This window comes from Electrophorus electricus, chromosome 14 (assembly GCF_013358815.1).
Source record: "Electrophorus electricus isolate fEleEle1 chromosome 14, fEleEle1.pri, whole genome shotgun sequence".
Taxonomy (NCBI): domain Eukaryota; kingdom Metazoa; phylum Chordata; class Actinopteri; order Gymnotiformes; family Gymnotidae; genus Electrophorus; species Electrophorus electricus.
Window position 1 is genome coordinate 22,119,397 of NC_049548.1, and position 12,500 is coordinate 22,131,896.

The 12,500-nt window shown below is 50.0% G+C and overlaps 1 protein-coding gene and 1 pseudogene across 1 annotated transcript in view; both read left to right on the forward strand.

Moving 5' to 3' along the window:
* LOC113590685 overlaps window positions 1-1,884 on the forward strand; it is a 20,394-nt pseudogene extending 18,510 nt beyond the window's left edge.
* Window positions 1,882-12,500, forward strand: part of mtr (5-methyltetrahydrofolate-homocysteine methyltransferase) — a 19,344-nt gene continuing 8,725 nt past the window's right edge. Inside the window, exons 1-20 of the mRNA XM_035533869.1 lie at window positions 1,882-2,078; window positions 3,365-3,570; window positions 4,771-4,860; window positions 5,300-5,369; window positions 5,467-5,559; window positions 6,250-6,356; window positions 6,760-6,816; window positions 7,022-7,116; window positions 7,386-7,486; window positions 7,552-7,613; window positions 7,697-7,764; window positions 8,362-8,441; window positions 9,330-9,442; window positions 9,612-9,752; window positions 9,949-10,134; window positions 10,240-10,419; window positions 10,513-10,629; window positions 10,709-10,849; window positions 11,537-11,626; window positions 12,133-12,285. Coding sequence (XP_035389762.1) covers window positions 2,045-2,078; window positions 3,365-3,570; window positions 4,771-4,860; window positions 5,300-5,369; window positions 5,467-5,559; window positions 6,250-6,356; window positions 6,760-6,816; window positions 7,022-7,116; window positions 7,386-7,486; window positions 7,552-7,613; window positions 7,697-7,764; window positions 8,362-8,441; window positions 9,330-9,442; window positions 9,612-9,752; window positions 9,949-10,134; window positions 10,240-10,419; window positions 10,513-10,629; window positions 10,709-10,849; window positions 11,537-11,626; window positions 12,133-12,285 — 2,184 coding nt within the window. The 5' untranslated portion in view covers window positions 1,882-2,044. The remainder of the gene's footprint in view (window positions 2,079-3,364; window positions 3,571-4,770; window positions 4,861-5,299; window positions 5,370-5,466; window positions 5,560-6,249; window positions 6,357-6,759; window positions 6,817-7,021; window positions 7,117-7,385; window positions 7,487-7,551; window positions 7,614-7,696; window positions 7,765-8,361; window positions 8,442-9,329; window positions 9,443-9,611; window positions 9,753-9,948; window positions 10,135-10,239; window positions 10,420-10,512; window positions 10,630-10,708; window positions 10,850-11,536; window positions 11,627-12,132; window positions 12,286-12,500) is intronic.

Sequence of the window (12,500 nt, forward strand, 5' to 3'; positions counted from 1 at the left end):
AACAGCACTTGTAGTACAGGGTGAAGGTGTGCGTGTTCCCCTTTAAGCCCACCTCTGAGTCTGTGCTCAGTCTGTTTTTAATCTATAATCATCTGTTCATCTTTCTGCTTCTCTACTCGTTTTCCATCTCTCTTTTCTACCTTCTTCTCTCGCTCTCTCTCGCTCCACCCGGCAGAAGAAAAATGGAGGGATGGAGACAGACGAGTTCCGGGCGCGCCTCATCTCCACAGGATACGACCTGGTGAGAAACACACCGGCCAAGCTCAGACAGCGCCTGACGCCAAGTGTGAAGCGTTAACGCGGCAGCACAGTGTCGTGTGTGTTCAGTCGGGGTCTCATTCGGGGTCTCCTGAACGGTGGGCATGTAGACCAGTCAGTCTGATGGGACTCTGTATGGGCTCACTGTACATATTTGGTACAGATATGGGAAACACATGAGGAAGGCCAGCTATCTCACACACGCGCACACACACACACACACACACACGCACACACACGCGCACATACACACACGCACGCACACACACACACACGCACGCACACACACGCACGCACATACACACGCACGCACACGCACGCACACACACACGTTCTTGAAGCAGTGACCGGCTGCTTCTCTCGTGTGTCCGCAGCCGTATATTCTGATGGAAGAGCTGCGTCTCGAGCACGCCCCTGTGCACGGGCCCTGCCAGCGTGCCGCACGCGCTCGTCTACGCCGCCTTCGCGAGTGCTCTGTACAGAGAGAGCGTGCTCTAGGCACACACAGGGGAACTGCACCTTCAGAGCCTCCCAGCCATAACACGACGAGCCTTAGGAATAAAGGCTGCGTAGGTAAGTGCTGTGAAAGAGATATATGTACGGGTTTAAAGGGACGTATGAGGAATCGAATGTTTTAAGCATTTCTGAATGGGTGTCTCGTCTTCCCAGGGAGTGCAGGAACAGCAACGCAATAAATGTGTAGTGAAATAAAATAAACGTAATACGTCAGTGGCATAATCCGGCTGTCTTTTTATTCTGAATGGTCCACTCTGGTAGCACACTAGGACCAGCTCTGTTCTCTGGCCTTTTTTCTGTTTCTGCCTGAGTGTCTTTACATTAGGAAAAGGCTTCTCCAGGCCCTGAACTGGGTCAGACACCCGCAACAAACAAACAAACTAAAAGATTAAGAGCTGCACTACAACTAAGACAGAAAATGGTTGAGGGTTAACTAAAATAAACAGCATGATGACAGTAACAGAAGGAACCCCCCCCCCCCCAAAAAAAAAAACCAACCAATAACTAATTAAATATGTAAATTAAATATGTTAATGTAAATTAATATAGAGACTTCAGGGGGGCGCTTGGAATTGTCATTCCTAAATTTTTTCCTGAATTACAGTAATTATATTAAGTAAACTTTAAATAGAAAATAGAGGCGTTGTCCAACAGTCTCAGGTGCGTTCAAGACATTTCGTCAAGGTCAGTTACATACTTATATTACACAGTATTCTCCAAACTTTCCACCATTATGCTCAAAACAGATCGCAAAGCAATAACCCAAGTCGATACCATGATCTCCAAATCACGGTCTGTTTAAAAACGGTGGTCTCGTTTATCCTCCGGGGTACCATCAGAACAACGTCGCGTCTTCAGCTGGTCTCCTGGCCTCAGGCCCGCACCTAACGTGGACGTCCTAATCTGCTCAGTATATTATTACATGAATAATTTCAGAATCCTGGGCATCCCAGTTTAAGGAATCCCAGTTCGGCTACGTACTGCATGTAATGATGAGCTCGTCGTTTTGCAGACGTCATCATGCCCCGGTCTTACTGCCCCAGGCGCAAAGTCCCGGGCGCGTGGTGCTCCGCCCAGCCCGGGCTGCGGAGCACGCGGGTCCGGCGCTAGACGGCGCTGTGCACGCGGGCAGCCAGTCGGCGCGTGCGTCCTAGGCAGCCCGGCTGCACGAGGCGGAGGGAGGGGAGGAAAGTTTAGAGTCGGGCTGCGCGTGCAGTTACGAGCTCCAGCCGAGGCGCGTGGGACGCTGCAGCTGTAACGGAGGTCGCGCATGGCGCCAACGAGTCACTGCGCAGCACGAGCGCGTAAGTCCGGGGTTGTGGAGGTGACCGCGCCGCAGCGCGCGAGCTGTCGGTGTCTCCGGCGGAACTCGCCAGCGAACGCGCGCGAGGCTAGTAAGCGATTCATAAGTAAGTCACGAGCGGAGGGTCCCGATGAATCGGGATTCATCGCTAACTAACTGCAGCTAAGAGTTAGTTAGTTAGAGAGAGAGAAAGAGAGAGAGAGAGAGGGAGATACTTAGCTGGCTTAGCTAGTCGGTCACGGCATAAATCGCTGACGTCACGGGCTGTCGCCTAACTCTGAAAGTTTAACGTGAACTTTAGCTAGTGGCATTCACACACTCCGAGTGTGAGTGTGAGTGTGTGTGTGTGTGTGTGTGTGTGTGTGAGTGTGTGTGTGTGTGTGTGTGTGTGTGTGTGTGTGAGAGAGAGAGAGAGAGAGTGTGTGTGTATGTGAGAGTGTGAGAGAGCCTCCTTCGTGAACTTTAGCTAGTGGCATTCACACACTCCGAGAGTGAGTGAGTGAGTGAGTGTGTGTGTGTGTGTGTGTGTGAGAGAGAGTGTGCATGCATGTGCCTCTGCAAGCCTCCGTCATGAACTTCAGCTAGTGGCATTCCCACACTCCGTGAGTGTGTGTGTGTGTGTGTGAGTGTGAGTGTGTTTGTGTGAGAGAGAGAGAAAGTGTGGATGTGTGTGCCTCTGCAAGCCTCCGTTGTGAACTTTTTCACACACTCCAAGAGTGTGTGTGTGAGAGTGTGTGTGTGTGTGTGTGACGGAGAGAGAGAGAGAGTGCGTGTGTGTGCCTCTGCAAGCCTCTGTCGTGTGCTACACTCTGATGACCCTGCACTTTGCACGCGGCCAGACTGACCAACCTGTGTGAACACGTGCATGCAATAACCGATTAGTGACTGGTTTTCCTGAGGCGAGTATGACCCGTGTGTGTGTGACCCGCGTGTATGCTGGGATGTTATTTACCCCCTCTGGAGTTCTAGCTGGTTTTAATCACTGAATTGGTGACTTGACTGTGACCCTGTGCATTGTTGTGTAACGTTGTGGGTAGAATATTAACAATATTTATCGGTAGTTGGTGGATTAAAATGGATGTGTTAGTTACATTACGTTCAACATTATACAGGACTGCATATTGCTGACTGCTATCAGAGAGCGAATGCCAGATAAAGAGTAGACACCAACATTACAGAATTCAAGGACATTTAAGATAAAGTTGCACTTTAGTGTGTGTGAGTGTGTGAGTGTGTTCAGTCCAGCTACAGACCCTTGGTTAACCAGATGACCTCTGTGTGCCGTAGGGGGCGCTGTTGAGGATGAGCTCAGAGAAACACTTCAGAAGAGGATCATGGTCCTGGACGGAGGCATGGGAACCATGATCCAGCAAAGGAAGTTGCAGGAAGACCACTTCCGGGGCACAGAGTTCAAGGACCACCCCAGGAGCCTGAAGGGTAACAATGACCTCCTGAGCATCACCCAGCCGGAGGTCATTTACAGTATCCACAAGGTGCTTCCTCCTGTCTTTGTGTGTCTTAGACAATCTGTAATCAGTACTAATCAGTACGTTTACGTACACTAACCTCTAATCAGTACTAATCAGTACGTTTACGTACACTAACCTCTAATCAGTACTAATCAGCACGTTTACGTACACTAACCTCTAATCAGTACTAATCAGCACGTTTACGTACACTAACCTCTAATCAGTACGTTTACGTACACTAACCTCTAATCAGCACGTTTACGTACACTAACCTCTAATCAGTACTAATCAGCACGTTTACGTACACTAACCTCTAATCAGTACGTTTACGTACACTAACCTAATCAGTACTAATCAGCACGTTTACGTACACTAACCTCTAATCAGCACGTTTACGTACACTAACCTCTAATCAGCACGTTTACGTACACTAACCTCTAATCAGCACGTTTACGTACACTAACCTCTAATCAGTACTAATCAGCACGTTTACGTACACTAACCTCTAATCAGTACGTTTAAGTACACTAACCTCTAATCAGTACTAATCAGTACGTTTACGTACACTAACCTCTAATCAGTACTAATCAGCACGTTTACATACACTGACCTCTAATCAGTACGTTTACGTACACTAACCTCTAATCAGAACGTTTACGTACACTAACCTCTAATCAGTACGTTTACGTACACTAATCTCTTTCACAGCTAGTGGTGTTGCAGCATATACAACATCATTATTCTCACATCTGTTATCCAAAGCAGTAACTGCAGTCGGTCTCATTGGAATAAATCATATTTATGTACACAAGTTTGCTTTATTTTGCAAAATGTCTGGGCAAAGAAATTGGGTGACAATTTAGGTGTTTATCAGTAGAAAATAATGAAAGTTGCGCCTCTAAATTGGGTGGAACCTCACCTGTGGCTACATGTCTCTTATGACTGATGCGTTGTGTGAGTCAGAGGCATGTCTGTCTGTCTGTCTGTCTGTGTCTGTCTGTCTGTCTGTCCTTTTCCCTTTTATTTATTTAACAGGACAGAATAAACATCATTATCATGATTTAAGCTTGCCAGGGTCAGCCAGTTAACTGTCATGAGTCTGAGGTTAAAAATGACGAATACACACTTCTCATATATGCGGATCAGCTATCACAAGGCAGCATTAAGGGGCAAGTCTGCAAAATACATCTCATTGTTTCTCACTGGCTGCCTGTCTGCCTGCAGGAGTATCTGCTCGCCGGGGCAGACATCATAGAGACGAACACGTTCAGCAGTACCAGGGTTGCGCAGGCCGACTACGGACTGGAAGACCTGGTAACACTCATCCTGTAGTGAATGTAGTGTGCTTAGGCTGAGCCATGTTCCTGTAAAAACCCGCTATGTATGTAAATGCAATCGTGACATTTCATTTTATGAATTGCAAGTTACAGATTTATAAAACTGATTTTAGATTTGTGATTTATTCCTTTTAACAGGAAAACTGTATACCCACAATGCTTAGCTAATAAACAATGCCATTAGCCAGTAATAAATTAAATTAATTAGTTAAAATTAATCTGCATATATCTGACTGAATCCCTTTACTCACTCATGATTGGTTGTTTTTGGACATTTCTAAATATTGGTGTTACAAAAACAGTTTAGTCACATGGCGATGTTCTGATTGGGTGGTCCCGTGGGTCACATGGCGATGTTCTGATTGGGTGGTCCCGTCGGTCACATGGCGATGTTCTGATTGGGTGGTGTCGTGCAGGCTTATCGGTTAAACAAGGCTTCTGCGGAGGTGGCCAGGAAGGCAGCAGATGAAGTTACAGCACAGACAGGTATGAAAACAACAACAGTAGCCCTTTCAGATGCACCTGACATGCTATAACCAGCCAGCCTTGCTCCGAGCAAACCCCCAGTCTGTTCTGTTGACAGGTGTGAAGCGTTACGTGGCCGGAGCCGTGGGGCCGACCAACAGGACGTTATCTGTGTCGCCCTCCGTGGAGAGACCGGACTTCCGGAACATCAGTAAGCTGGCAGCGGAACGACGAGCCCATGGTCTTTTACAGTTCTTGCCAGCATTAACGTGACATGCTCAAACCACACTGTCTGTAATCAGCTTCTGGAGATAGCGCATGCTTACTTTTTCGAGAACTTTGCCCGGGTAGAGGGTCAAATTGCCCGCACACCTGACGTTTCCATGGACTTTCCATAAACCATCTTGGCTCACCCACTAGGGGGTGATGTTGAGCAGTGTGTTATGGGATTTGTTTGCACTTCAGACTGGAATATCCTTCATTTAGGTTATTTTCTTTCTTTTTTGCAATCACTATGGCGAGCAAATATCAAGCAAGTGCAGAGTGTGTGTGTGTGTGTGTGTGTGAGTGACGTAGCGTTTGATGAACTGGTAGAGGCTTTGTGTGTGTGTGTGTGTGTGACGTAGCGTTTGATGAACTGGTAGAGGCTTACTCTGTGTGTGTGTGTGTGTGTGTGTGTGTGTGTGTGTGTGTGTGTGTGTGTGTGACGTAGCGTTTGATGAACTGGTAGAGGCTTACTCTGTGTGTGTGTGTGTGTGTGTGTGAGTGACGTAGCGTTTTAATGAACTGGTAGAGGCTTACTCTGTGTGTGTGTGTGTGACGTAGCGTTTGATGAACTGGTAGAGGCTTACTCTGTGTGTGTGTGTGTGTGTGTGTGTGTGTGTGTGTGTGTGTGACGTAGCGTTTGATGAACTGGTAGAGGCTTACTCTGAGCAGATACAAGGCCTACTGGATGGAGGTTGTGACATCCTGCTGGTGGAGACCATCTTTGACACAGCTAATGCAAAAGTAGAATATCTCTCTCTCTCTCTCTCTCTCTCTCTCTCTCTCTCCCTCTCTTTCTCTCTCTCTCTCTTCTCTCTCTCCCTCCCTCCCTCCCTCCCTCCCTCTCTCTCTCTCTTCTCTCTCTCCCTCCCTCCCTCCCTCTCTTTCTCTCTCTCTCTCTCTCTCTCCCTCCATTATTCTTTCTGCCATTCATTCATTCATTCATTCATTCATTCATTCATTCATTCATTCCTTAACACATTCATTCACATACAGCCCATAATTCTTTAAAACACTTGGATGGTGACTCTGAATTTGCTTGACCAGGTGTTTGGAGGAATAGTGTTAAGGAGAATATTCTCTCCCCCCTCTCGTGCGCTCTCTCTTTCTCTCTCTCTCTCTCTCTCTCTCTCTCTCTCTCTCAAAGGCTGCATTGTTCGCTATTGATATGCTGTTTGAGGAGTATGAACCAAGACCCATATTTGTGAGTAACCGGACTCATCTATCCATTCATGCATCCGTTCATCCATCTGTATATTTTATCCATCAGTTTCTTGAGTTACTTTATTTATTTTGTGACTAGCGGGAATCGGATGGATCTTTGACAACTGTAAGAATTGTCATACCTCCGCTGTTCTTATGGATGAATAGAATAGTTTTAAATCTGTGCGTGCGTGTGTGTGTTCTAGATCTCGGGGACCATCGTGGATAAGAGCGGCCGTACGCTCTCCGGCCAGACGGGGGAGGCGTTTGTCATCAGTGTGTCACATATGAGCCCTCTGTGGTAGGTGTATGACATCTGTTCTGTGTGTTCAGGAGAGAGAGAGAGAGAGAGAGAGAGAGAGAGAGAGAGAGAGAGAGAGAGAGAGAGAGAGAGAGAGAGAGAGAGGGAGAGAGAGAGAGAGGGACAGACTAGACGGGGCGGATGAGAGAGAGATTGAAACACTTGTTTATACGAAAGACAAGCCAGGCTTTCCCCAGGATGTGTACAGTGGCCCGAGAATCTCCGCCCCCCCCCGCCTTCTGCTGGGTGACCCTTCCTCTTCTCCGCAGTGTGGGTCTGAACTGCGCCCTGGGGGCCACGGAGATGCGTCCGTTCATCGAGGCCATCGGGAGGAACACCAACGCCTTTGTCCTGTGTTACCCCAACGCAGGTAACTCCGACGGCCTCGAGCTCGTCACGCCGCAACGCCGCGGTCTCACTGCTCGCTCTCCGCAGGTCTCCCCAACACGTTCGGAGACTACGACGAGACGCCAGAGACCATGGCTTCACACATAAAGGTGAGGCGGGGTGAGGCTGTGTGTGTTCAGGTCACTCCCCTCGCTGTGCGTCTCCAGTCTGTTCAGTGTTTTCGCTCCCACAGGAGTTTGCGCTGGACGGCTTGGTGAACATCGTTGGCGGCTGCTGTGGAACAACGCCGCACCACATCAGGTAGAGGGTCACCACGGCGACCTTGACCGACCGCGTCACCATGGCAACCTTGACCGACCACGGCGACCTTGACCGACTGCTTGACCGACCGCGTCACCACGGCGACCTTGACCGACCGCGTCACCACGGAGACTTTGACTGACTGCTTGACACTCCGCGTCACCACGGCGACCTTGACCGACTGCTTGACCGACCGCGTCACCACGGCGACCTTGACCGACCATGTCACCACGGGGACCTTGACCGACCATGTCACCACGGGGACCTTGACCGACCGCGTCACCACGGCGGCCTTGACCGAATGCTTGACCGACCGCGTCACCACGGCGACCTTGACCGACCGTGTCACCACGGCGACCTTGACCGACCGTGTCACCACGGCGACCTTGATCGACCGCGTCACCACGGCGGCCTTGACCGACTGCGTCACCACGGCGACCTTGACTTACCGTGTCACAATTCTGTGGTGCGTTCCAACCACGCACGATAAGGAATTCCTCTAGCTCTTCCACTCTAGCGTCCAGTATCACACCGCAGTGGAGTACACTAACAGTGTGACGTGTGTGCGCGTGCGCGTGTGTGTGAGTGCGCGTGCAGAGCGATCTCTGAGAGTGTGAAGCAGTGTAAAGCCAGGTGCGCTCCGACAGACGTCTTCAGCAACTTCCTGCTGCTCTCAGGTCAGCTGCTCATCCGTCTGTCTCCGTACGCTAGAAGACTCTAAAAAGACCTTTAACAGTCTGACAACCTCTCAGATCTAAAGACACACACACACACACACACACATTCATCGTGCTCCTCTTGGAAATGTGCAAAAACAGAGACTGTTGAACAGTGGAGCAGAGACAGAAGCAGCCTTTAGCCACAGCTGCCCTTGAGAGGGAAAAAACAGACAAACAAATGAAAGACAAAAAAAGACAAGAACAAACCTGACCAGAGTCTCCTTCCTGTGTGTCATCTACTCGCTTTACCGCTTCCTGTGTGTCATCTACCCGCTTTACCGCTTCCTGTGTGTCATCTACCCGCTTTACCGCTTCCTGTGTGTCATCTACCCGCTTTACCGCTTCCTGTGTGTCATCTACCCGCTTTACCGCTTCCTGTGTGTCATCTACCCGCTTTACCGCTTCCTGTGTGTCATCTACCCGCTTTACCGCTTCCTGTCTGTCATCTGCCCGCTTTACCGCTTCCTGTCTGTCATCTACCCGCTTTACCGCTTCCTGTCTGTCATCTACCCGCTTTACCGCTTCCTGTCTGTCATCTACCCGCTTTACCGCTTCCTGTCTGTCATCTACCCGCTTTACCGCTTCCTGTCTGTCATCTACCCGCTTTACCGCTTCCTGTCTGTCATCTACCCGCTTTACCGCTTCCTGTCTGTCATCTTCCTGTCCTGACCACCTTATGCCAATCGGTCCAGATGATCAAAGAGTGCCACGACTCTAACAATAACAACTCCTCAAGCAATTTCACATAGTCAGAATAAAATGCTGAAAGTTGTTTGGCGTAAAGCCAGAATCAGCTGCAGAAATCCAGAGTGCAGTTCCCAAGGTGTCTCCTGGGCGTATCTCCAGGTCTGGAGCCCTTCCGGATCGGACCCTACACCAACTTTGTCAACATCGGCGAGCGCTGCAATGTCGCCGGTTCACGGAAGTTCGCCAAACTCATCATGACAGGAAATTATGAGGTAACGCCTGATGACGTGCGTGTGTGCACAGGCCCCGGGGTTTCAAGGTGTCCTTTAACATTCGAACTTGTAGACGGAATCATGTGGGAAACAGGTAACAGTTAAGTCCAAATGTCACCGTGTGTGTGTGTGTGTGTGTGTGTGTGTGTGTGTGTGTGCTCATCTGCAGGAGGCGTTAAGTGTAGCTAAAGCCCAGGTACAGATGGGTGCCCAGGTGCTGGATATTAACATGGATGAAGGAATGCTGGATGGCTCTGTCGCCATGACGCGTTTCTGCAACCTCATCGCCTCGGAGCCTGACATCGCCAAGGTAATGACCCCAGCAGTCGCAGACCGGTCACAGACCAATATGTACTAGTGTGGGGCGCAATGTGTTCCTGTTTTATAGAGAATATTGAAAATTTACAAAAATTTACAAAACTTTTATAGTCGATAAACACTACATATCTAGCTGGAGCCCAGAGCCGCGCGTCCCAGAGCTTTAGAGCACGTGTGCTGGTGTCCAGGTGCCGCTGTGTCTGGACTCTTCCTCCTTTACTGTACTGGAGGCAGGCCTGAAGTGCTGTCAGGGCAAGGCCATCGTCAACAGCATCAGCCTCAAGGAGGGCGAGGACGACTTCCTGAAACGCGCCAGACAAATCCGTCGCTACGGCGCCGCGGCCGTCGTCATGGCGTTCGACGAGGAGGGGCAGGTGAGCGTTCCCTTCATCCCTCCTCCCGGAGTGACCAGAGCGAATGTCCAGTGTCGGGCGGGTGCAGCCTCCTTTATGGAGCTCGTTGTCGTTGCGGCCACCTAGGCGACGGAAACGGACGAGAAGATCAAGATCTGCACGAGAGCCTATCACCTTCTGACCAGCAGGGTGGGCTTTAACCCCAATGACATCATCTTTGACCCCAACATCCTGACGATTGGCACGGGCATGACGGAGCACAGCATGTACGCCGTCAACTTCATCAGAGCCACCAGGGCTATCAAGGTTGGCCGGGAAATGCCCGTCGCTCCGAGCCAAGTGTATACCCCCATAAAGATATGGTGCACCTGACCTCTCTCTCCCTCTCTCTCGCTCTAGGACACCCTGCCCGGTACCAGGGTCAGCGGAGGCCTGTCAAACCTCTCCTTCTCCTTCCGAGGCATGGATGCCATCAGGGAGGCCATGCACGGGGCGTTCCTCTACCACGCCATAAAGGTGCCGCACCTGCCTCCCCCGCACCGAGAGCCTCCCCGTGGAGCAGACGCACACACTCAGTCTAATCTCGCCCCTGCAGGACGGAATGGACATGGGCATCGTGAACGCCGGCAGCCTTCCCGTGTATGACGACATCGATAAGGAGCTGCTGCAGCTCTGTGAGAACCTCATCTGGAACCGAGATCCAGACGCCACCGAGAAGCTGCTGCAGTATGCTCAGGTACAGCTGTGAGTTGTGTGTCCTGTGGTCTTAGCGGTCCTAACGAGTTGTGTGTCCTGTGGTCTTGGTGGTCTTAACGAGTTGTTTGTCCTGGTCTTAACGGTCTTAATGGGTTGTTTGTTCTGTGGTATTAACGAGTTGTGTGTCCTGTGGTCTTAGCGGTCTTAACGAGTTGTGTGTCCTGTGGTCTTGGCGGTCTTAATGAGTTGTTTGTCCTGTGGTCTTAGCGGTCTTAACGAGTTGTTTGTCCTGTGGTCTTAACGAGTTGTTTGTCCTGTGGTCTTGGTGGTCTTAACGAGTTGTTTGTCCTGTGGTCTTGGTGGTCTTAACGAGTTGTGTGTCCTGTGGTCTTAATGAGTTGTGTGTTCTGTGGTCTTGGCTGTCTTAACGAGTTGTTTGTCCTGGTCTTAATGGGTTGTTTGTTCTGTGGTCTTAACGAGTTGTTTGTCCTGGTCTTAATGGGTTGTTTGTTCTGTGGTCTTAACGAGTTGTTTGTCCTGGTCTTCACAGAACAAACAACTCGTTAAGACCAGGACAAACAACTCGTTAAGACCACAGGACAAACAACTCGTTAAGACCACAGAACAAACAACTCATTGTCTTAACGAGTTGTTTGTCCTGTGGTCTTAAGGAGTTGTGTGTCCTGTGGTCTTAACGAGACGTTGGTCATGTGCCTGTTCATTCTAGAACAATGTTAAAGGAGGGAGGAAAGTGATTCAGACAGATGAGTGGAGGAATGGAAGTGTGGAGGAGAGACTGGAGTATGCTCTTATCAAGGTAGGTGTGTGTGTGTGTGTGTGTGTGTGTGGAGGGAGAGAGTGAGTGTGTGTGTGTGTGTGTGTGTGTGTGTGTGTGTGTGTATGGAGGGAGAGAATGTGTGTGTGTATGGAGGGAGAGAATGTGTGTGTGTATAGAGGGAGAGAATGTGTGTGTGTGTGTGTGTGTGTGTGTATAGAGGGAGAAAATGTGTGTGTGTTTGTGTGTGTATGGCGGGAGAGAATGTGTGTGTGTGCGCGTGTGTATATATGTGCGCGCGTGTGTGTGTGTGTGTATGGAGGGAGAAAATGTGTGTGCACGGTATAGTTCAAAGTATTCGATTACAAATTAACTGAATGTACTGTAACAAGTGTGTGTGTGTGTTTGTGTGTGCACGCACGTGTGTGTGTGTGTGCTACATTTCAAAGTATTCTATTACAAATTAACTGAAATATACTGCAATAAGTGTGTGTGCATGAATGCGTGTCTGCGTGTGTGTGTGTGTGTGTGTGTGTGTGTGTGTTTAGGGTATAGACAAGTACGTAGTACAGGACACAGAGGAGGCCCGCGCCCAGGTGGGTGTGTATCCGCGTCCCCTCCGTGTGATTGAGGGACCCCTCATGAACGCCATGAAGACAGTAGGAGACCTGTTTGGAGCCGGCAAGATGTTCCTGCCGCAGGTGGACGTGCGCACACTCACTCTGCCCTCTCACACACCCACATTGGGGAGGGCTGGAGTCCTGCTTGTTAAGACCTCGTTCACACCCTGGGTTCGGTCGTAGCGCCCCCCACGATGTGCTCAGAACGTGGGTTAGCGTTAGCTCCCAAAACGCTTGTGCAGAGAGCCCACAGTGGAGTCCCACAGTTGGTCTTGCCTCTCACGCCCCTCCTCAAA